This window comes from Pelodiscus sinensis, chromosome 1 (genome assembly GCF_049634645.1).
Source record: "Pelodiscus sinensis isolate JC-2024 chromosome 1, ASM4963464v1, whole genome shotgun sequence".
Lineage (NCBI taxonomy): Eukaryota > Metazoa > Chordata > Testudines > Trionychidae > Pelodiscus > Pelodiscus sinensis.
This window is the reverse complement of record NC_134711.1, coordinates 211,678,341-211,703,333: the sequence shown is the minus strand read 5'-3', so window position 1 is coordinate 211,703,333 and position 24,993 is coordinate 211,678,341. Positions and strand designations below refer to the sequence as shown.

Below are 24,993 nucleotides of genomic sequence, written 5' to 3'. Positions count from 1 at the left end.
TTTTGTGGTGAGTGTCTTCCTGCACCTATATGTAATAAGACTTCCCAAGACATTTGGGACTTGAAAATGAACACATTTCTTAGCTGCAAGTGATGAACAGATGCTGAGAGTGTTATTTTTAGCCTACACCTCTTATTCTGCATTGTCAATTGAATTATTGCCTGGCATTTTGTGACATTACAGCATGAAGGGAACACTGCATGCTTAGTTGCTTTCTTGTTTGCATAACATTTGTTTGTTGGTCTAAATGAAAAATAGAACAAGTTACCCAGGAGGGTAGGAAGGTGCAAAACACACATAGCCATCAAAAAGAGAATTCAGACACTACCAATAATAGAGGATAGACTCCCCTATTAAATATAGTGAAATATGCACACATAATATGAAATTATTAGTAAGCATGCTTGTGTGGGTATGCATGCACAATTTTGTTTTAGTAGCAAGGCACTGTCAGCTGCATTACTGACATCTAACTAGAGAGATATAGGATTTTAACTGAGTCAGGTGTGCTGTTTCATGGACATATCCATAAAACTGAAAAAAAAACACTCAGTGTTCTGTGATTTCATTATTAAAACAAGTCAAGGTCTACTAGATCAGCAGTTCTCAAACAGGTGTCCATTGCACAGGGCTGAAACCCAGGGACTCAAGCCCTGCCACCATGGAGTGAAGGCAAAGCCTGAGCAACATAGCTGTGCAGGGCCTGCGTGGTGTGGGCTCCCAGGTAATTGCCCTGCATGCTACCTCCTAATGCTGGCCTTGGCACTCATATGGAGAAAAACAGTTGTGGCACTGGGGGCCATGGAGCTTTTATAGCATGTTTGGAGGAGCCTCAAAAAGAGAGAAGTTGTGAGCCTCTGTCCTAGATTAAATCCCGGTCCCACATTAATGGAAAATACCCATTAACTTATATGGGATTGAGGCAGGAAAGAGCCACTTTAAGCACTTCTCTGCTCAGAGGTGCTGGCTTCCACTGGGCCCCTGGGGTGCTCAACTCCCCACGGTCCCACCCATACCCTGCCTCTTCCATCAATTCCACTCCCTCCTCTGTACATATCCGCTTCCCCCTCCTCCTGCTCCCCTCCTCACCCGTCCCCTCAGCACCTCCTGCACACTCTGAAAGAGTTGATCACAGGGAAGGGGCAGGAGATACTGGAGAGGAAGGGTGAGCTGGCTGCCTTAGGGTGCCTAGAACCCACCATTTTTTTTCTGGAGCACCCACCGAGTCAGCACCTAAGTTTCTGCTCTCTCCGGGTATGTCTACACTAGCCCCCTAGTTCGAACTAGGGAGGCTAATGTAGGCATTCGAAGTTGCAAATGAAGCCCAGGATTTAAATATCCCGGGCTTTATTTGCATCTTCCCATCCAGGCGACATTTTTAAATCCCATTAGTTCGAACTAACTGCCCGCGGCTACACGCGGCAGTCAGACTCGAACCACGAGGTATAAGTCCTTAGTTTGAGTTAACGTTTGACTGCCTCGAGTTAACGTTTGACTGCCGCTTGTAGCCACGGGCAGTTAGTTCGGACTAAGGGGATTTAAAAATGGCACCCAGATGGAAAGATGCAAATAAAGCCCGGGATATTTAAATCCTGGACTTTATTTGCAACTTCGAATGCCTACATTAGCCTCCCTAGTTCGAACTAGGGGACTAGTGTAGACATACCCTCCTATGTTTGGCTTGTTTTTTCTCACAGAGCTGCAAAAGGACCTCTCACACCTATTTAATATCATTCTGATAGGGCATAAGGCACAGCAGCTCAGGCTGGGAAGCTGTATTTGTATGCTCAAAATGTACTAATGATGAGATTGCTCATATCTGACTGCTCCTAGCCATGACACTAGTCGAGTCAGGATTTTTTATATCCTACTCATCACTGCAGTATCTGCGCATCTCAGACTTCACACCCTGAAGTGTGTATTTGTGCTTACAGAATGCTTTTTATACTGTTTAGTTAGTATAATTGTATATTATCATAATTAAACAGCATGAGATCATCATTAGCCACTCAGTTTCCATGTTTTATGAATAATTGTTGCCATATGGAGAAAAATAACAGTGACTGAATGTTTCTTAATGATTTTGTCAAGCCTAAGTCTTCTGTAAGTGAAGTGTTCTAAACAGACACATTTTTTGTTTCAGTGCATTAAGACGTATGTGCAATATCTTTTGTGAAAAAGATGCAAAACAGGGCCATGTATACGCTTCACCTCCTACTTCCAAAATTGGTCAGTCTGCATTGTCATGCTCCGTCTTTGTGTCTCTAGGGTTATGTCTAAAGTACATTCCTCTTCTGAAAGAGGAATGTAAATGAACCTGATCGAAAATGCAAATGAAGCATGGTTTTACAAATCTCGTACTTCATTTGCACAATCATGTGAGAGCGTTTTTTTGAAAAAGGGTTTTTCGAAAAAGAAACCGCAGTCTAGATGGGATTCTTTTGAAAACAATAAACCCTTTTTTCAAAAGAACCTGTACACCTCATTTTTTCAGAAAAAGCACTCTCACATGATTATGCAAATGAAGTGCGAGATTTGTAAATCTGAATTTCATTTGCATTTTCAATTGGGCTCATTTACATTCCTCTTTTGGAAGAGGAGTGTAGTTTCGACGTGCCCTTAGTGTTTTTTCCCCAGAACACTCTGCGCGGCTGCCATCAATTCCCCTATATGGTTTGGTTTTCACCGTTGATTAAATGTTTTTAATACATTAAAACGGTCTTGAATACTGAAGGGGCTGTATGTGTTCTTCCGCACCCAGCATAATAGAGCCCATTCCTGATTAAATAATGCAGCACGACCACAAATAATATATTTAGTATATAATTAATGTTAAACGTAATCTAACTATTAAAATATAATTGTCTTTCCTAACTTTACGATCAACTGCCTAGGCTAGATTAGTGTTTCCCAAATTGTGCTCTGTGGAGCCCCAGGGGGCTCCACAAGACAACTCCAGGGGCTCCAGGTTGACAAACTGGAAACATCGATAGGTACAATACATACAATCAGTGGACCGCTGGGGCTCTGCATAAATTTTTATGCATGAAAAGGGCTCCGGAGCCCAAAACAGTTTGAGAACCACTGGTCTAGATAATTTGTTCCAGGCTGGACACTATGTACATTATACGGCTAGTTTTTCTGCCCTGCTAAAACAAAACAAAACAAAACCAACCAAAAAAACCCACCTAGCTTTAATGGTAACATCATATGAGTCTCTCCCCAAGTCATTCCCTGGAGACCTGAAGATTTCTTTCTGTACTGTAAAATTCAAAACCACTTGGGTGGTCTAAAGACTGGAAGTCATGATTTATCTTCTCCCATTAAGATGGCTTCCTGGCTTCCAGTACAGATCAATTGCATAATGCTGGAGGTCAGGATTTTAAAAAATGGGTCCTAGAGTAGGCTCCTAAATCCTGATTAAGGACTCTGCATTAAATGACCTGTTTTTCAAAAGTGTGGAAGACACAAACTCCCACTGAAATCCACTGCATCTTTTAGAATCAGGTAACATATTTACGAGCCTAAATATGGACTTCACAGTCTAATTGTCTGCCTCTATTTTTTCAAAGTCTCATTCCTAAACATTCTGGTCTGTGACTATAAGGCTACATCCAGACTACTCCTTTCTGTCGACAGAGAGATGTAGATTAGGCACGTCGAAATTGCTAATGAAGCAGGGATTTAAATATCCCATGCTTCATTAGCATAAACATGGCCGCCTCTTTTTTTTCAAAACAGCTTTTGAAAAAAAAGCCAGTCTATACACAGATCTGTTGAAAATAAACCCTTTTTTGACAGATCCTGTATTTCTCAAAAAATGAGGTTTATAAGATGTGTCGAAAAAGGGTTTATTTTTGACAGATCCGCATCTAGACTGCCATTTTTTCGAAAAAGTTCCATTAAGAAAAATAGGGGTGGCCATGTTTATGCTAATGAAGCATAGGATTTTTAAATCCCTGCTTTATTAGCAATTTCAACGTGCCTAATCCGCATCTCTCTGTCGACAGAGAGGTGTAGTCTAGACACAGCCTAATAGTGTTACAGTGATCTGTACTCACTGAAGATATGGCCCTTCATCTATACAAACATAAAATGTATCAGTCCCCTTTGCTGTTGAGTTGTGCATGAATTAGCTTGTTATTTAGCTTGATTAAAATATTAATAAAGGCAAGAGCTGGGAAGCCTAAAATCACAGTACACAGGACCTCAACTTTATCCTGTTCTATATTGAAATCAGAACTATTATCTAAAAACACCAATAACTAAGACTTTAAACCATGATTTGAGGACTTTGGTAACTCAGCCAGAGGTTTGGTAACTCAGCCAGGAATGGATGGGTGAGGTTCTGTGGCCTACGATGGACAAGAAGTCAGACTACCTGAGCATGATGGTCTCTTCTGGCCTTAATGTCTATCAGCTATTAAATAAAAGAAATAAGGTAAGTCAGAAATCAGGCTATTGGGAGCAACTCCCATATATGCAAATAAAAGCTGCTTATGAGATTATGATGACCTAACTGCTATCACTGGGGAAGTGGCCAATAATAGAACCAAATGCTGAAGTATTTTTAATTAGAATTCAAGTTCTGATTCTTTCTATTAGAATTGTTTATTCCAAAACACAGTTATATACTAGGTTTCCTTTTCAGATGGAAGCATAATCCAAAAAGCTAATTTGGGAGGTCAGGGGACATTTGCTGTTTGGCCTCAACACCGTATTTACCAGGCCAACCAACTGGGCAGATTACATACACCACTACATTTTAACCAAGTTCATGTACCTGGTTGTCTTCTTTCTCTTTCTCTTTTGGGTTAATATGGTGTAAGGTACTTTGAAGGTACAAATATTCCTGTCATTTCAAAGTGAATTCTCCAAAGCTGAGCTTCCTCAAATACTCAGTGTGTGACCACTGATGAATAGGTCATTTTTCAGCTCCTTCTCTTGATAGGTTCTGATTTTCCTTCTTCCTGTCGGACAGCTTTATCATCATCTGGAGGAAGCACTTTATTTTTCAGTTCTGCTTATGTATCTGCTCTTGGTCTAGAAATTGTTAAGTTAAAACCCTTTAGAAACAAAGGAAATGCAGCAAAATTGCAACTAATTGGTTGATGGATAGCAGCATGAGTGACAGTGCGATATAGTAAATACATTTCACGAAAAGGCCACACACAGTGTACCTCTTGTGTATTTGTGCATCACCTATTGAACACAGAGATGTCAAATACCTCACTTAACTTGCCTCAGGCTGCACACAGACAGTAGCTTGAAAATATCAGAAGAACCCGTAATGTTTAATGACATCTGAATTATTTGGCCTTTTCAATGCACTGCTGTTAAAGCTAAATGAAAACAAAAACTTGGAGAATCCACATTATTTTCTAAAATGATGTTTGGCGCTCTTCGTGTTTTATGAAAGCTGGATTGACTTCTCCATTCTCAAGTTCAGGGTCAATGGCGTTGGTTTGTACTAATTCATTTGTGCCTGCTTTCATTCTCCTAAAAGCAAAAAGACTGTGTTAATACATAAGAAGCTGAGCCTCTGCTTTGATTAAGTTCTTCTGAATTCTAACAAGAGACTACTGCAAAAAAAAAATTAATTTCATGTGACTCATTTTGCCAAAATGGGCCTATTGACTTTAATAGGAATAGGAGGAGGTACCCTGTAGAAATGCCACCGACACAAAAAAACTGTAAAATAATGAGCCAATCATTACATTGGTTGCAGATCAAAACTATGGGTCAAATTATGTTTATGAAGAAAAGACTTGCAAATCACATTATAGATCAGCTCTTTCAGTGCATTAGGGTGGCTTGGAAATGCTCCCCTTCAAAAAAAATTAATAGGGTTGCTGAACACCTATGTTCAGGACTAGTTTCAAAAACATTTGTTCTCATCTGAATTGCCAGGTCTCCCACAGCTGGCATATATTATTTAAAATATTACTTACTTTCTTCGGTCTCTCTGCCCAGTGACGATCAAGACAATGACTCCAACCACAATTACGCCCATGACCACCCCAAACAGTATTAGCCAGACGGTGACAGGTGGTTCATAAGGTGATGCCAGTGTTGGAAGAAGACCTTCAAACTCCAGAGTATTGTCATCAAGTCTGAAAGCCTCATTGATTCGTCCCCGAGACATTCTGCCATCAAGAGCACAGTCAAATAGATGAATAAATTGAACACAAATAAATCACATATGTTTGGATTCCTTCTAATCCTCTAGGGATTCTAAACTTCCATTTAACGCCTTGCTTGAAGATTCTGCTTCAGTATTGGAGTGATAAACTACTTTTTGTTCCTGGAATGATACAGCAGATCTACAGCAGCAAGACATGCCAGGTTTATTCCTGCCTCAAAGACAGTAACTGAAAGCCTGAATTTCTGTAGTAACCAGAAGTGACATACTCAGATCTGATACTGTACACAATTGTATCCCAATATCCAGGGCTCGACAATTAGTGGAGTCGATTACAAACCAGCACAGCCGTGCAGTGCGGTCTGCGCATGTGCAGCGTGCCGAACTGCATGGCTGGCGAGCGGGGTTTGCCGCTGCTTGGCAAGCCCTGCCAATAGCTAATAGCCATATCAAAACAAGACAACCTCTTTGATTTCACTGTCTACTTGCATCTTATCTCCCCCCTTACCTTTACCTCTAAGTTCTATGAAAGTCCAACATGAATCCACAGCCTTGACTTCTGTGTTTCCCTCTTGAATTGTCTACAATCTGCATTTTGCCCTGTTCACTCCTGCAAAAACACTCTCAGCAGTCTCCAGTGATCTTTTCCTGGACATGTCTACATGGGTGCATCTACACAGCAGCATTATTTCTAAATAACAAAGAGCACGTCTACATTACAAGGCTTTATTTCAAAATAATGTCTAGCTGCAGTACTTCTTACTCTGACTCCTGTAACCCTCAGTTCACAAGGAGTAAGGGAAGTCAAAAAGAGTGTTCTCCCTTCGACTTCCTGCTGAGTAGATAGCGCCTAAAGCCAAGTTAAGCTATTTTGACTTAAGCTATGCCATTGACATAGCTGAAGTTGCGACAAGGAGTCCTGTGGCAGCTTATAGACTAACAGATGTATTGGAGCATAGCTTTCGTGGGCAAAGACCCACTTTGTCAGATGTATCAGCAGATCCAGACAAACACGGCTACCCCTCTGATAGCTGAAGTTGCGTAGCTTACTTCGACTTTAGCCCTGCTTTGTAGATGTACCCTAAAATACTATTCTGCATCTTGATCTTTCTGCTGCTTTTGACAATATGTTCTCCCCTTAGTTTTCCAGTCTTTCCAACTAACTGTTTCTTCAGCAACTCCTTTGGTTTTTTTTCTTCTCACCAGCTAGGAATTTGTCCTCTGTCCCCTCTTATTTTCTCTCTTTATGTTATCTGCAACCTCTTTGTTCACACAATTTAATTTATCATCTCTGTGATGGTATAAAAAATCTCCATCCTTAATCTCTCCTCTTCTGTACAGTCTCCCATATCTGGATTTTTTTCTAACATATCATCCAGACTGCCCTGCTAAAAAATAGCACTTGCATTTACACTAGTTAGAGTAAAATCCCATGGACCAGCTATTTTAAATTTCTGGGCATAAAATAGTCACCAGCTGTGATTGGAGAAATGTTCCTTCTCCATAACATAACTTGATGTATTCTAGGAGTTTCACAACTTTTCTATGTTGCTTTATATTGGCTACTTTGAAAACAATATGGCTACGTCTAGACTGGCCCCTATTCCGAAATAGCCATGCTAATTTCCAACTTTGGAATAGGGAAATCCGCGGGGGATTTAAATATCCCCCGCGGGATTTAAATAAACATGTCCGCCGCTTTTTTTCCGGCTTGGGGAAAAGCCGGAAAAAAGCGTCTAGACTGGCGCGATCCTCTGGAATAAAGCCCTTTTCCGGAGGATCTCTTATTCCTACTTTCCTGAAAGGGCTTTATTCCGGAGGATCGCGCCAGTCTAGACGCTTTTTTCCGGCTTTTCCCCAAGCCGGAAAAAAGCGGCGGACATGTTTATTTAAATCCCGCGGGGGATATTTAAATCCCCCGCGGATTTCCCTATTCCAAAGTTGGAAATTAGCATGGCTATTTCGGAATAGGGGCCAGTCTAGACGTAGCCCAGATTAGATGGGCTATTTCTCTTTTTAGGTAAGACTATTTCTCTCATCCTAATTTTTTCTTATTTTAAGAAAATAGGGGGTCAGACTTTCACAATATCTCCCTCGGTCACTTGAATATTTATATTCCCTCCATCCCTTCTTTCATGTTATTTCCTCTAAGAGCAAAATTTCACCTGATGGCTGTTTCCACTTCACTTTTGGGAATGAAGTCAGTGGCATTACCAGGCATGCTGACAGCAAAATAGAAGGAGACTCTTTGTGTGACCGCCCACACGTGGATATCTGTGCACCTGATGAAAAATATATTAAAATTTGTTTTCAGGATTAAAGAGATACTTCCAAATAAAAACCGCATGCATGAAAATCTTGCATCCACTATATCTACAAACAACATCAAGCAACACAACTTGGGGTCCATCACTGGAAAGAGGTATTTTGGTAACCACCTAAGCTCTCAGTTTTGTGTATTCGTGTCATTAGATGCGGTTTGTCAGACGCTGTTGGATGTTTCGCTGCCTGTGAGTGTTCTCCTATATGCTGTCACAACTCTGTGCAGACAGCTAACACTACAGACCTCCAGTGAACCACCATAAAATCCATTAAGATACTAAGGCAGTTGATCAGATTTACTGTCAGTGAAGCATCGTTCTGGATCAGTGTCTGTAGTTAGCTAGCACATGTCTGCCCATGACAATGGACCAGTTCAGTGAATGGCAGGACATTCCATTCTCCCCTTGGTCAGACAAAGGCACTCCCTCTGAGATACATCTTTATACATGAATACAAACCAATTATGTATTATTCCTAAAATATTAGGGTGCCCTCTTTGACATATTAGGATGACACCCACTGATGTATCCAGGGGCCACTCATTACCTTATACATGTTTTGGTTTCATCAGAACATGTCTATCCACCCTGCTGTCATTCTGACCTCATCTTTTGCATGGGTCACTGTGTTCCTGTGAGCTGTGAAGAATGTGCTGGTATAGAGGTGTTCGAATACCACCCTTTTGGAATGTGCTTTCATGAGTGTTCTGTGCCTAGCCAGATCATCCCCATGCTTGCCAAATTCTGTCAGCAGGGCTTGTCTCTTGCTCACAGTTTAACTTTGCTTTACATCAGCAAAGTTTTGACTACTTTAGCCCAGACCTCAGGTCTTACACAAGGCCTCTGGTAAAAGGGCTTGTGTTTCAGGTTCTCTTCCTACTACACTAAGTAGTTCTAGATGCAGATGCAGTGCCCCAGGAATTGAGGAACCCTCATCTAACAAAATCCCTTCAAGCTCCTGGCCAAGCACAGATCACAGGAGTTGCCCTCACCTGTTTGGGGCAAAATTTAGCTCAGCTTCTTGCACTCGGAGAATAAAAACTAGCATTTGGTTGCCCCCAGGCCTGCTGAGAATAGAGTTTAGACATAATGGTGACTGATGTGCTACAAATATGATCAGATATATTGGGTGGGTAGGTCTCTTTTGATGATTTTCTGTCGCTATCTAAAATTCATTCAAAGAAACCTAGCAAGAATAATGGGAGGCAAAATCTATTTCTATTCATAGGTATGTTAGTAAGTACTGTATATTTTTAAATGAAATTGAATTGGGTAGCATCTATTTATCAAGGGTGACTTTTGAACTCATACAAATCACCTAGCTCAGCTTTCATGGGTCCACCATCTCTTGGCTAGTCAGCATCATGTATATGATATGTGTATTCTTGCCTAGACTTTTATATAATCTCATTTTAATTTTTAATTTAATGTTTCTTTTCTATTCTTGGAAAAGCATCTCTATTGCTCTTTTCTGTAGCTCACATAGCCCTTTCCCCTGTTAGTAGTTGAGCAAATGTTCTCAAAATCAGATTTCCCCACTAGTAATGATTAACTCTAGTCTCATGCCTCACTTAAAAATAAAGTATCATCTAACTAGTGCAGGATTAAGCAGCATGAAGCAAAACAAGTGGCTCTCCTAATATGACCTTGCACTCTTCCTCCAGCTACATTGCCCAGAAATCAGAGTTATGTCCACCAATACATAGCCCTGCTGAAAAAATAACTCACTGGAAGGAGACTGTCTGGTTCTTGACTTCTAAGAAATACTTCCTCATGGCATAGGCAATCGATGACTTGAAGAAATATAATTCATTTTCATCCCATTCGTACTGTAAATATAAAAAAATCTTCAGTAAAGATTGTAATTGTGCTGAAAATTACCCTGTATGAAGCAATCATTTTAAAACATTATTTCAGTAGTAATAATTATGATTATAGTTGGGCAATTTTTTGCCAGAAAATGCAAATTTGGATAGACCAAAACATTTTGCAAATTTGTGTTGAATCTGCAGAATTGTCATGGTTAGAAACCATACACACCCCTCCCAACATTTTTCTTTCATTTAAATATTTTCAAAACAACTTTCCAATTCAAAATTTAATTCCATTTTATTTAAAATAACCTGTTAAATGTAAAAATGCAATGTGTTGACTTGGATCAAGATCCAGTCATGGCTCAGGGCCTGATTGAGCTAGAGCTGAAGATAACAAAGATGATATTCCCTATCCCATAGGGCTCACACACATTTTACCAGTCAATACACGACAGGTGGACTAACATTATGGGAGCATGATTGAATAAAATAAACAGAGACTAGCAGAAATATGGAAGTCGTGGCTCACCACTTACCTACTTTACGAAGGTACTTTACATGTTCAAAGTGACTTACAAATATCGGATTAATCTTCACACCTCTCTTCAAGGAAGGTAAATACTAACATTCCCCATTTTACAAATGAGGAAAATTAGATTTATGTAAGTGAAGTGTCTTGAATAAGGTCACAGAGGCTACGTTCACAATGCAGCGAAAGACCCATGGCATGGCTACAACGCAATTGATCCAGGTCAGCTGACTAGAGCTTGTGGGATTCAAACTGTAGAGCTATAAAACTACAATGCAGACATTCGGCCTTGGACTGGAGACAGGGCTCTGAGACCCTGAGACAGGGGAGTGTGTCCAAACCAAACTTCGCCCAAGCCTAATGTTTACATTGCAATTTTTAGCCCTGCAGCCCAGGCCCTGCGAGCCTGAATCAGGTGACCCAGACTCTGAGATTTGATGCTCCAGGTTTTTTTATCTCAATACACACATTATCTGGATTCCAGTCCCATATCTAGTCCACAACAGATGCTGTCCTCTGAAGCTGGCCATCTCTTAATGTGTTATCATCTATTTGAAGTTCTGCCAGTTTAGGTTATATATCACCTGAGCCTATTTTGTGTCTGGACTGAATCCCACAAATAGCATGGGGAATAGCTATGGGTATGTCTACACTACCCCGCTAGTTCGAACTAGCGGGGTAATGTATGCATACCGAACTTGCTAATGAAGCCCGGGATTTGAATTTCCCGGGCTTCATTAGCATAAAGCCGGCGCCGCCATTTTTAAAAGCCGGCTAGTGCGAACCCCGTGCCGCGCGGCTACACGCGGCACAGGCTAGATAGTTCGAACTAGCTAGCTATTCCGAACTATCTGTACGCCTCGTGGAATGAGGTGTACAGATAGTTCGGAATAGCTAGCTAGTTCGAACTATCTAGCCTGTGCCGCGTGTAGCCGCGCGGCACGGGGTTCGCACTAGCCGGCTTTTAAAAATGGCGGCGCCGGCTTTATGCTAATGAAGCCCGGGAAATTCAAATCCCGGGCTTCATTAGCAAGTTCGGTATGCATACATTACCCCGCTAGTTCGAACTAGCGGGGTAGTGTAGACATACCCTATCTGATTTCAACACAAGGGCTTATAATAGTTGAAAAGTTCTTGTTATTTTGCTTAAAACAACAAGGGCTAAATTCTAGCTCTCATAGATTCTTGACCCAGGAATAGTTCCACTGGAATTATTGGGAGTTTTGTTTGGATAAAGACTTTATGATTTAGACACAGACTTCTCTTATATAATTGTATAGATTAACACATAATTTCCTAGGAGTTATTTTTGTCTTTGGATTTTTGTTGCAAAGAATTCTTTGTAGCAATGATTCTGCAAAAGGTATTTATTGATTTTTGGTGCCCTCAAACAGACTAGAGGCAAAAAACTGCAGAGCATGGATAGTGTTTCACTGCAAACTACATGATCAGTCAGATATTAATGCCAATGGAATACAGAAACAGAAATGGTGATACATGAAGTTAAATTGCTCATCTCCAGCAGGTGCCCCTGCCTGTCCAGGTGAAAAATCCCAGCAATAAATGGAGAATATACTCTATGCAATTGTGCAATGGTGTACGTAAAAGGAAACTTTATTTTTGACCTTTGTAGCAATCAGTTTATAACTTGAAGCCAAAGATTTGATTACACTTATATCTTAGCATGCATGCCCATAAATATTGTTATTGGTAATATAATCCAGTTCTGATATGAGGCTTATGGGCATATAAAACTATAGTTACCTCTTATATAATAGCTTTTATTAAAATCCAACTACGGTTTTTAATTCTCTGGTATCATGCTGCAGTGAATTTCATAAAAGGTGGACGCACTGGTTCATATCTTCAGCCTAGCTCCATGGAAGTGAATGGTGGATTCAGCTAGAACAGAAGCAAATGCTTCTAAACTCAGCCACAGCCAGTAGACCAGTTCATCGGCAAGTGTAGTGTAGCACAGCGCCATTGATTTGAATCTACATTATTTCTAAGGAGGGGCCCAGTGCTCAGCATTCAGAGGAACATAGCTCTGATCCAAAGTCTGTTGAAGTCAATGTAGTCTTTGCATTAACTTCAGTGAGCTAGAGATCAGGCCCTGTGAGACAATAAGGGTGTCTTAAAGCCACTGTTGCCCACAAACACCTTCTTTTGAGTTGTGCTAAACATGCAAAGACAGTACCCCAGGATCTGGCCCTTGGCATTAATGAAAGATACAACTGTATGGGTACTCTCTGCACTGGCATCTATACATTTATTATTTAGCTGATACTAGGCATGTCAGTGCTTTTGCTTAAGTACTCATAGGAGTTAGCATTATTTTCTCCTGTAGCTTGACCATCTCAGTTCATCATGCTATTGTGTTTGATTTTTGCTATTTTTCCTTTCATCCTCTGCCCCTTTACATGCCACAATATCTGTTTCCCCCCCCCCCCCCCCCCAAAGAACCCACTCTATTAACAAAATTTGATTCCACAGCCATCAATTTTCATGTTTGGTAGTAGAGCTAGTTAGAAATTTTTTCTGGACATAGTTTCCGTTTGCAAAATGCTGTTTCAATTAAACAGATTTTTTTTCTGTATCAATTTCAACATTTCATTTAGAATTTAAAAAGACATTTTGAAAATGGAAAAATATCCTATCGTGAAATTTTCAGAATAGAAAGATTGCATTTTTAAATCAAAAGGACTTTTTGTTTTTAAATGCACATAATTTATATAAACAATTTAAAAAATAAAAAGGGCCAAAAGCAAAACCACCTCATTTCAGATTTATCCAAACAAAGCATTTTGATTGACTGAAAATAAATTACTTTTCAAATTTTTGTTTGGCAAAATTTCAAAATGTTGGTTTTCAGAATGATTTTTTTTTTATTTTAAAAAAGATTTTCACAGTATGGAAAAATCTGTTTCCTGACTAGTTCTATTTATCAGTTCCTTTGACTTTAATTATTTATCTTGTTTCTATAAAATCTATTTTATGATGTTTTCACTCATAAAAGTATTCAAAGATCATAGAATCATAGAATACTAGAACTGGAAGAGACTTCAAGAGATCATCAAGTCTAGTCCCTTAGGCTGTGTCCAGACCTCAGGGTTTTTTTCGAAAAAAGTAGCCTTTTTTCGAAAAAACCTCACCCGCGTCCAGACTCAAGCCGCGTTCTTTCGAAATTAAATCGAAAGAACGCGGCTTTTCTTTCGATGGCGGTAAACCTCATTTCACGAGGAAGAACGCCTTCTTTCGAAAGTTCCTCTTTCGAAAGAAGGCATTCTTCAATGTAAATAGGGCTTCTTCGAAAGAGAGCATCCAGACTCACTGGATGCTTTCTTTCAAAAAAGCAAGCCGCTTTTTCGAAAGTTCAACGTGCAGTCTAGACACTCTCTTTCGAAAGAGGCTCTTTCGAAAGTATCTTTCGAAAGAGCCTCTTTCGAAAGAGGCTTGCAGTCTAGACATAGCCTTACCCTCATGTCAGGACCAAGCACAGTCTATGTCATCCCTGATAGATGTCTATCTAACCTGTTCTTAAATATCTCCAGAGATGGAGATTCCATAACTTCCCTAGGTAATTTATTCCAGTGTTTAACCACCATGATAGGAAGTTTTTCCTAATGTCCAACCTAAACCTCCCTTGCTGCAGTTTAAGCCCATTGCTTCTTGTCCTATTCTCAGAGGCCAAGGAGAACAATTTCCCCCTCTCCTCCCTGTGACACACTTTTAGATACCTGAAAAGATCTCATGCTATTTAAGAGAAAATTTAAGTTTGGCCTCTAATTCTAGAAGGAATCTCCATCTTAAAATACACTTAACTGCCTATAAGCTGCTGACCCAGCAGCTTGCATTTCAGGTTTTTGTTTTTTGCTGACAGAGTGGTTCTGGTTAATATTTAGAAAGGATGTTTCAAAAATGAGAGATAGATTCTCATATTAAATGAAAATCTTTTGTCTACAATTAGGCAGAAATTAATTGAGTTCAGAAGGACTGGTCCTGGCAGTATTTTAAATATTTTTTCTCTCCCAGGTCTATTAAAGTCACAGCCAGGACAAAACTGCAAGTGTCTCTATCTGATCAATGTTACCTGAGGCTAAGCCAGTGCATTCTGTCTCAATTAACATCACAGCATTTCCATAACTGAAGGGAATGTCTCAGCCTTTCCCTGGCTTTTACCAGCATCAGTCTGTCTGGTGTAATACAGTATAGCTGCCGCTGCCACTGTCATATTTAGAAAGGATTCAGAAGTCATGTTTCCTTAGCCCCACTTCTAAGCACCTGTAAGATGCTGTGAAGTTGTTCCCTTCATTCAGAAAAGGTGTACGTTACTTCACTTTTGAATCACAAGGGCTCTTTCTCCCAGAACTCTTGACTGCTACTAATAAGTTGAGTCAGATTCATTCCTATGCTGAACTGGTGATACAAAACAGTGGTAAACCCAGCATAGCCACTCATTAACAGTTGGGATTTGGGATGTTTTGCAATGCCTGGTCAGTAGAAAGTTGTACTGCCGAATGTGGCCAATTGCAGGCGCACTTGGGCTGTCCCGCTGCAGGTGTGCTCCGCGGCTTTGCTCCTGTCCCCCTGGTCTGCTGGTGGGGGGTGCAGCTAGTGCCCCCCCCCCCCAGCAGACCAGGCTTTTCTTGCCTACTCCTGGGGTAGAGCAGCTGGGGGCTGCCGGGTTGGTCCCGCAGCACCGCTCCGGACCAACCCGGCAGCACCCCAGCTGCTCTGCCCCAGGCATCCTGATTCAGCCTCTGCTGGTCAGTTTCAGCAGCGGCTGAATCAGGACGCCTGGGGCAGAGCAGCTGGGGTGCTGCTGGGTTGCTCCAGTAGAGCCGAGGAGCCGCGCTACTGGAGCAACCCAGCAGCACCCCAGCTGCTCTGCCCCAGGCGTCCCCAAGTCAGCCGCTGCTTAAACTCACCAGCGGCTGACTACAGGAAGCCCCAGGCAGAGTTGCTCTGCCCCAGGCTTCCTGGAATCAGCCGCTGATCAGTTTCAGCAGCAGCTGACTTGGGGACGCCTGGGTTTCTTAAGTTGAATCTGTATGTAAGTCAGAACTGGCATCCAGATTCAGCCGCGGTTGAAACTGATCAGTTTCAGCAGCGGCTGACGCCAGTTCCGACTTACATACAGATTCAACTTAAGAACAAACCTACAGTCCCTATCTTGTACGTAACCTGGGGACTGCCTGTACATTCAAATTAAATATTGTAAATAAGATTGTTTTATAACCACTCAATTGCACAATACAAGAACATCACGGCAAAAGCCAGGAATAAAGTGGTATTTAGTTAACTATTAACTATAATGGTTAAAAATAAGTTGTAATATGGACCCTTTTCATGGAGCTGCTATCACCACTGAATGATAGCTAACTCAATTTAGGAGGACAGGAAGCAAAAAAAAAAAAAAAAAAAAAAATGCTAGTGCTTCCATTAAAGAGAGTGACCAAACTGAAGAAGTGTGGATTTGCATGAGAAATAAGAACACATTTGTGTAACCTGCCCAGACCAATAGGTTCCAACACCTAGCTCTGAATTTCAAATGTGAGTATTTGGACACATAAGCAATAAGCACATACCCCGTGTGAGTCAATGTTACTGGGAAGAAATGCTTATGGTTTGAAGACAATGGCAACCTTTCAAAGGAAGAAAGGGGTCTGGACACTGTGGCTTTGAAAGTAACATGAAGAAGGAAATCTAGAATGAGGAATAAATCTGCAACTAAATGCCCATCCTCCACAGATGGGTTGTGTTAGCAGTGAGCCGTTTCTATAGCACAATGTTGAGGGGGGTACCATCTTTTGTCAACTAGCTGCTGCACTCCAGGAACATAACACTAAGGACATTTGGACAAATGAGCTGGAGCATGGGCAGAGGGGAGGATGTGAGGAGGTTTGCAGGGTTTCTCAGTACCTGGAAGGATGAAACAAATTGCTAGAAAGAGCAGTCATATTGTTTGTAACAGGGAGCGCCCAATGTCTCCTGTATAGGATTCAGCTATATATTTCCATGTTGGGCTATAATGTTTTTAAACAAAACATGACATAGTAACAGTATGAATAGACTGATCTGGCTTTACTCACTGCATTGTCCCCAAGAGCTGTTTTCAGACTGATCCTCACTTTGATTGCGTTGCCAGAATCTGATTTAGAAAAGAAAAGCAGCATTACATCAGAACAGCAATGTCTGTTTCATAAAGCTACTGTATAGTAAGGGAGATGATGAGGTGATTTTGTTTTACTGATAGTTTTACCCTCCCTGAGCTAATAAGGGTATCTGTCACAACACTGTTCTCAGTCCCTAGGATACCCTGCATTCTCCCATATTGACTGTGGCTACAGGTGTGTGTGTTATATGTGGTTAAGCATTTGATGTAGTGATATGAGGCTGAATTTTTCTCTTACTCCTTTTCCTTGGACCCCCTCTTTGAGATGGCCAGCCATGGAGCCCCAGGTAGAGATGACATTTAACAGTCCAGCTGGCTTGCAAAGCCTGATCACTGTTCCAGCTCTGATGACAGAATCTAGATGAGTTCTCCCCAGCCTGGCAGATGTGAAGCATGCCTAGTCATCTCAAGCAAGGGTTACGACTGGAGCACTGAGACTGATAAGGACCTACAAACCCAGACCACTAGTCTCCCTTCATTCTGTTCACCCCTCCTGAGTTTTTAGCACTGCCAGTGTTTCAATGCCATTTAAAGTGCCCTGTGTCAATAATTCATGAACAGGGTCAAGTGCTCAGTTTCTGGGACTCAGGTGAACCTGTGACAGAGTGATTGATAGCCACTGTGGTCCTGGGTGAGCTGACTCTCCAGCTTTGGGAGTGATGAAGTCAATGCACTTTTGCCAGAGCAACTCTTACTTCTGGGCCCAAGGGCCAAAGGAGTTGCCTGTTGCCTTTCCCAACTGCCAGATTCAACAACTGCAGAAAGAGAAATGGGGCATGGGCCGAGGCGCAGTTGTGAGTATTATCAAGCGTCCTGAACTGCATATAAAACTGTTACGTACATGGACTCCAGAATGTGTTCCAGCCAACAGCTCTCCCACTATTGTTCTTGATCAGCCACTGATATAAGGGTTCAAAGTAGTGGAGCAAGGGTGTTGCATTCATCTTCTTTTCTCCTGTTATACTTTCTAGGGCCTTGGTCCAGGGCTGTGATCGCCCTAAGGCAAGCATGTCTCTGGGTATCAAAGGATTGAAAATGATTGCTGGGTGCCATCTCTGCACAGATTATATGTGTATGCTCATATGAATGCAAATAAATTAAGAGACAAAACCCCTATGAGCACAGGTGCCAATTTTCAAGCTGGGGGGCATGCTCAACCCCTCCTCTGTCCCAGGCCCCACCCCCATTCCACCAAGCCCCACCTCTTATCACCTCTGCTCCACCCCTATTACACTCCCTTCCTCCAGACCCTCACTCCCATCCTGATTCCACCTCGTCCTTTTATCCCTGCCCTGATCCATCTCTTTCCTGCCTCAGCTTCCAAGCATGCCCCATCCTTCCTCCTCCTCCATCCTGGAGCTTCCCAAACAGCACAAAACAGCTGTTCTGTGGCAGGCAAGAGGAGGAGTCGGTTAGCAGAGCTGCTGGCAGACAGGAGGCACTGGGAGGCAGGGGACTTGAGGGGTGAGCTTGGCTGCTGATGGATGCTGAGCACTCGCTAATTTTTCCCCATGAGTACTCCAGCCTCAGAGCTCCCATGTGCCTACGGATCAGATCCTCAGCTGGTGTGAGTCTGCATAACTCCATTGGAATTAGCTCAGGCAATGGATTTTAATGTAGAGACAATTTTCTACCTCATGGAGCCCCATTGACTTCAGTAACAAGTGGCTTTATAGCCAGGACACATTTGACCCTGGCAAGAGGCAAGATCAAATCAGTATCTTAGATGCCTATATACAAATGCGAGAAGTATGGGTAATAAGCAGGAAGAACTGGAATTGCTAACCAATAAATACAACTATGATATCATTGGTATTACAGAAACCTGGTGGGATGGGACGCATGATTGGAATGTTGGTATGGAAGGGTACGGCTTGCTCAGGAAGGACAGACAGGGAAAAAAGGGAGGAGGGGTTGCCTTGTATATTAAAAATGTACACACTTGGACTGAAGTGGAGATGAATGTAGGAGATAGCTGTGTAGAGAGTCTCTGGGTTAAGCTAAAAGGGGTAAAAAACGAGGGTGATATCATGCTAGGAGTCTACTACAGGCCACCTAGCCAGGTGGAAGAGGTGGATGAGGTCTTTTTTAAAGAATTAACAAAACTATCCAAAGCCCAAGATTTGGTGGTGATGGGGGACTTCAACTATCCAGACATTTGTTGGGAAACTAACACAGCAAGGCACAGGCTATCCAATAAGTTTCTGGACTGCATTGGAGACAACTTTCTGTTTCAGAAGGTTGAAAAACTACCAGAGGAGAAGCTGTTCTGGATTTGGTTTTAACAAATAGGGAGGAACTAGTTGAGAACTTGAAAGTGGAAGACAGTATAGGGGACAGTGATCACGAAATAATAGAGTTCATGATCTTAAGGAAAGGTAGAAGGGAGACCAGCACAATTGAGGTAATGGATTTCAGGAAGGCAGATTTTGATAAGCTCAGAGAAGCAAGACTGAAGGGAAAAACAACTGAGGAGAGTTGGAAGTATTTCAAAGGGACGTTGTTAAGGGCCCAAAAGCAAACAATTCCGCTGTGTAGGAAAGATAGAAAATATGGCAAAAGACCAGCTTGGCTTAACAAGGAGATCTTGCACGATCTCAAAATAAAAAAGGAGTCATATAAAAAATGGAAACTAGGACAACTAACAAAGGATGAATATAGGCAAGCAACACGGGAATGCAGGGGCAAGATTAGAAAGGCAAAGGCACAAAATGAGATCAAACTAGCTACAGGCATAAAGGGAAACAAGAAGACTTTTTATAAATACATTAAAAGCAAGAGGAAGACCAAGGACAGGGTAGGCCCACTGCTTAGTGAGGAGGGAGAAGCAGTAACAGGAAACTTGGAAATGGCGGAGATGCTCAATGACTTCTTTGTTTCGGTCTTCACCGAGAAGTCTGGAGGTGTGCCTAACGTAGTGAATACAAGCAGAGAGAGGGTAGGTTTAGAAGATAGGATTCACAAAGAACAAGTTAAAAGTCACTTAGGAAAGTTAGATGTCAGCAAGTCACCAGGTCCTGATGAAATGCATCCGAGGATACTCAAGGAGCTGATAGAGGAGGTATCTGAGCCTTTAGCTATGATCTTTGAAAAATCATGGCAGACAGGGGAGATTCCAGAAGACTGGAAAAGGGCAAATATTGTGCCCATCTATAAAAAGGGGAATAAGAACAACCCAGGAAACTATAGACTGGTCAGTTTAACGTCTGTCCCAGGGAAGATAATGGAGCAGGTAATTAAGGAAATCCTATGCAAACACTTGGAAGGTAATAAAGTGATAGGGAATAGCCAGCATGGGTTTGTGAAGAACAAGTCATGCCAAACTAATCTGATAGCTTTCTTTGATAAGATAACGAGCCTTGTGGATAAGGGAGAAGCGGTGGATGTCATATACCTAGACTTTAGTAAGGCATTTGATACGGTCTCGCATGATATTCTTATTGATAAACTAGGCAAATATAACTTAGATAGGGCCACGATAAGGTGGGTGCATAATTGGCTGGATAACCGTAGTCAGAGAGTTGTTGTTAACGGTTCTAAATCCTGCTGGAAAGGGATAACAAGTGGAGTTCCTCAAGGGTCTGTTTTGGGACCCGTACTGTTCAATATCTTCATCAATGATGTAGATATTGGGATAGAGAGTACGCTTATTAAGTTTGCGGATGATACCAAACTGGGTGGGGTTGCGACTTCTTTGGAGGATAGGGACATAATTCAAAATGACCTTAGCAAGTTAGAGAGATGGTCAGAGGTAAACAGGATGAGGTTTAATAAAGAGAAATGCAAAGTGCTCCACTTAGGAAGGAACAATCAGTTCCATACATACAAGATGGGAAGCGACTGTCTAGGAAGGAGCATGGCAGAAAGGGATCTAGGGGTCATAGTGGACCACAAGTTGAATATGAGTCAACAGTGTGATGCTGTTGCCAAAAAAGCAAATATGATTCTAGGTTGTATCAACAGGTGTGTTGTAAGCAAAACTCGTGAAGTCATTCTGCCGCTCTACTCTGCACTAGTTAGGCCTCAGCTGGAGTACTGTGTCCAGTTCTGGGCGCCACATTTCAAGAAAGATGTGGAGAAATTGGAAAGGGTACAGAGAAGAGCGACAAGAATGATTAAAGGTCTAGAGAACATGACCTATGAAGCCAGGCTTCATGAACTGGGCTTGTTTAGTTTGGAAAAAAGAAGATTAAGGGGGGACATGATAGCGGTTTTCAAATATCTAAAAGGGTGTCACAAGGAGGAAGGAGAAAATTTGTTCCTCTTGGTTTCTGAGGACAGGACAAGGAGTAATGGGCTTAAAGTGCAGCAGGGGAGGTTTAGATTGGACATTAGGAAAAAATTCCTAACTGTCAGGGTGGTCAAATATTGGAATAAATTGCCAAGGGAGGTGGTGGAATCTCCCTCTCTGGAGATATTTAAGAACAGGTTAGATAGACATCTGTCAGGGATGGTGTAGGTGGAGCTTGGTCCTGCCTTGAGGGCGGGGGGCTGGACTCGATGACCTCTTGAGGTCCCTTCCAGTCCTATTATTCTATGATTCTATGATTCTATGACCCAGTTATAGTTAAGCTCTTTTTTAGATTTACTAAATGTGTGTTTTGTTACCGCAGTTTTTGCCCTGCTGCCATGGAATTAGTAATGTCACATGTGTGAAGAAGGCCTCCATGGTTAGCAGCCTTGCAAAGTGCCTCCTGAAACTGGAACTGGTAAATGGTCCTTGTGTAATATCTAAAAGAAGAGAAAACAAGAACACAAGCCACACTTTGTGTTACTCAGCTCACATGGGAGCAGCACATTGCCTTTGTATGGGGCACCATTTAGGTTACCACTCCTACTAGTGGCATGGGCATTGTGGGGAGAAGGAACTGACACAGATGACAGGCAGGGTCAAACACCTTGACAATGTTCAAATGCCAAAATCAAACACAGCATGAGAGCCAAGATGTGCTCTCCCCTCCCATGGGCCCCAGCTGGAGGAAGCTGCGTTACAGAAACCCTGATTCTCCACTCCACTTGTACAGAGCTAGGATTGGTTGAATGACAGCACCCCAGGAGCCAGCTGCAGCTCTGTGAGTCAAGGACATCCCTAATGTAGCTACTGATCCTTCAAGGGCGTGCTTCACTAGTTCTTTAAGAACCTTACTCTAGTGAAGGACTTGCAACATGCACCCTCCTTCCCTTTATGGTGAGATCAACTGTCATAGGGAACATCAGCGCCATCTCCACCAACTGTACACCAGAAAGTTCCTCTGCACAGCAAGAAATTACTATGGGGCATTGCCAATCACGCTACGTCACACAAGAATCCAGCTCTACAAATTTAACTAATTGGTGGCTCTGATCCAAAGCCCATTGCAGTCAATGGAAACATTTCCTAACATCTGGGCCAAAACAAGAAGAAAAATTTGACCGTAACGCTCTAAATGAGGTTGTGACGGACCCCTCCCCTCACATGGACATGAATATACATAACTCAAAGGTTCTTGAGCAAATTATTTAATGGAACCTATCAATCTTCATGTCATGATCCACTGGTTCTGTTTATCTTATTTTGATGTGTGTATCCTTTTTGTGTGTAAAATTGGACATTTGGGCTGTATCTAGACTGCATCCCTTTTCCGTGAAAGGGATGCAAATTAGACACATCACAATTGCAAATAAAGTGGAAATTTAAACCCCCCCTTCATTTGCATGAACATGGCTGCCGCTTTTTTCCAGCTCAGAGCTTTGCCAGAAAAAAGCGCCAGTCTAGATGCGGATCTTTCGGAAAATAAAACCTTTTCCGAAAGATCCCTTATTCCTCTTAAAATAATGGATAAGGGATCTTTCGGAAAAGGCTTTATTTTCCAAAAGATCCGCGTCTAGACTGGGGCTTTTTTCCGGCCAAGCTCCGAGTCAGAAAAAAGCGGCAGCCATGTTTATGCAAATGAAGCGGGGGGGATTTAAATCCCCACTTCATTTGCAATTGCGATGTGTCTAATTTGCATCCCTTTTATGGAAAAGGGGTGCAGTCTAGACACAGCCATGGAGCAGGGAATACTTTATGATTTTTAAATGTGTGAATGGAAGCCATCAAGTGGGGCCTCAGTGTCTGGGCAGTCATAGGCAAATAGCCTTTTGTCCTTAAGGCTTAGCAGTGGTTGGCAGAGAGTGGCCAGGTGACTCCCCATACCACAAGGGAATTCTTTTAGAAAGAATAGGAAGGGAGGAGTTTTTTTGCTCTTTTCTTTGGGCTGCACCTGAAGCTAGGAGCCAAAGACCCCAGGGTGGGGAGACAGCCCTGGTTTGGAGGGGTAGGTGGAAAATAGGTTTTAGGGTGAGTTTGAAAAGTTTGTACTGAGCTTTCAGTGTATAATTAGACAAGTGTTTTTGTTTCTTTTGATTTGTAACCTACTTTGTTCTGCCTGTTCTCACTTATTGCCACTTAAATCCTACTGCTTATACTTAATCAAACCACTTTTATTTTCTATCAAACCCAGTTTAAATCATTGTTAACTGGAGGGACAACCAGTGTGTACATTCTCCTTTCATTGATAAAGGAGACATACCAAAATAATTCCATTGGGGTTTGATCCCATTTGGGGAGTGGTATCACAGGAAGCTGGGCCCAAAACTGCACTTGCTTTGGACCGGAAGAGGTTTGGTGTCTATACTGCTTCTCAGGGAGCAGGGATCTCAACTCGGGGCCTTGGCTGGGGGAGACCAGGGAGCTGGCTCAGCAGGCCTGGGCAGTGAGAAGCCCCAGAGAGCAGGAAGGTAAGTGGCAGTGGCTTTGTCAGCACCCCGGGAAGCAGTCCCAAGGGGTTTATGGTGACCTCACTCATTCACAGAGGTATTTTAGCGAGCAGCCACTTGCCAGCTAGGAGTTGAAAGATGATGAGAAGGATACCTTATGAAAGAGTAATCATTGGCCACGTGGAACAGAGCAGCAGGGTCACAGTATGTTTCATCGTGAGGCACTGGTTCTACCACACCTACTATTGCTCTCCTAGAAGAAAAAAATAAAGGCATTTTCATTACATGTTTTTGAGAAAAAAATAAACTGACCTTTCCACATAGCTGCTACTGTTTGTAGGAGTCATCTCTGTTGGAATCTCCCTTACCTTCCAAACACAGGTATAACAAAACAAAATAAACTAGGCTCTAAACTGCTATTGATCTGTGCCTGGGACTGTTGGGATTATTGGATCTAAACATTGACCCCAATTGTAAACTCAAAAATAAGAAGTGAGTGAAAATGTCAGTCATCTACAATGTTTTGCCTACTTGAAAATGAACCAAGGTAAACAAGGTGTTTTTTTGTGATGTTATTAATACATGCAAGAAAACTAGGCATTGAAACTCAATTAATCCAAACAAAAAGGGGTGACTGATGTCATTCAATGACTGTTGAAATCATGCTTCATAAAAACAAAAGAGGCATAGCCAAAAGTGTTGTAATGCATATTAGGCCTAACCACTGGACAAAATAACAAGGGGATAAACTTTGCTGTTCACTCATCCATTTGGGGGGGTTGTGGGAAGAAACTTTGAAAAATATTCCTCTCCCACTTTGTATTCCCATTGGTCTCATCTCATCTCATCTTTTCTGATCCCGTAATAGAAGGAGCCGACCAGATTGACAGACTTTCTTCCTATGATGAGGGCCCCTAGGCCTTGCTCTTGTTCACGAAACTTTGTTTTTCACTTGTGAGTCTTGGAAATCATATTGTCATATCATCCAGACCTCAGCCCATCCATGGGGATAAATACTTCATTGCCAGCACTGCAAAAGCACATAAGAGCCTCTTCTATTTCCTCGCTCTTGTGTTGCTTTTCCCCTTTTCTGTAGCCTATTTCCTATTCTTTGGTTTTTCCTCAAATCCTGAAATTTTCCTTAAATTCCCCTGCATCTAGACTGCTGCCGTGTTCTTTAGAATGTAAATTGAAAGAACATGGCAGTTTTTTTCACTGCAGAAAACCTCATTTTACAAGGAATAACGCCTTTTTTTGAAAGTGTTCTTTAGAAA

At 41.9% G+C, this 24,993-nt stretch overlaps 1 protein-coding gene across 2 annotated transcripts in view; it reads right to left on the bottom strand.

The window, feature by feature from the left end:
* Window positions 1-5,170: 5,170 nt before the first annotated feature.
* The window catches only part of ACE2 (angiotensin converting enzyme 2), a 41,951-nt gene continuing 22,128 nt past the window's right edge, over window positions 5,171-24,993 (bottom strand). For both annotated transcript variants that reach the window (XM_075914300.1, XM_006122829.4), the window contains 8 exons: window positions 23,874-23,972; window positions 21,590-21,712; window positions 17,823-17,995; window positions 16,899-16,957; window positions 10,192-10,292; window positions 8,308-8,424; window positions 5,952-6,146; window positions 5,171-5,499 (listed from right to left, as the gene is read on the bottom strand). In XM_075914300.1, the coding sequence (XP_075770415.1) occupies window positions 5,382-5,499; window positions 5,952-6,146; window positions 8,308-8,424; window positions 10,192-10,292; window positions 16,899-16,957; window positions 17,823-17,995; window positions 21,590-21,712; window positions 23,874-23,972 (985 nt within the window). In that variant the 3' untranslated portion in view covers window positions 5,171-5,381. The remainder of the gene's footprint in view (window positions 5,500-5,951; window positions 6,147-8,307; window positions 8,425-10,191; window positions 10,293-16,898; window positions 16,958-17,822; window positions 17,996-21,589; window positions 21,713-23,873; window positions 23,973-24,993) is intronic.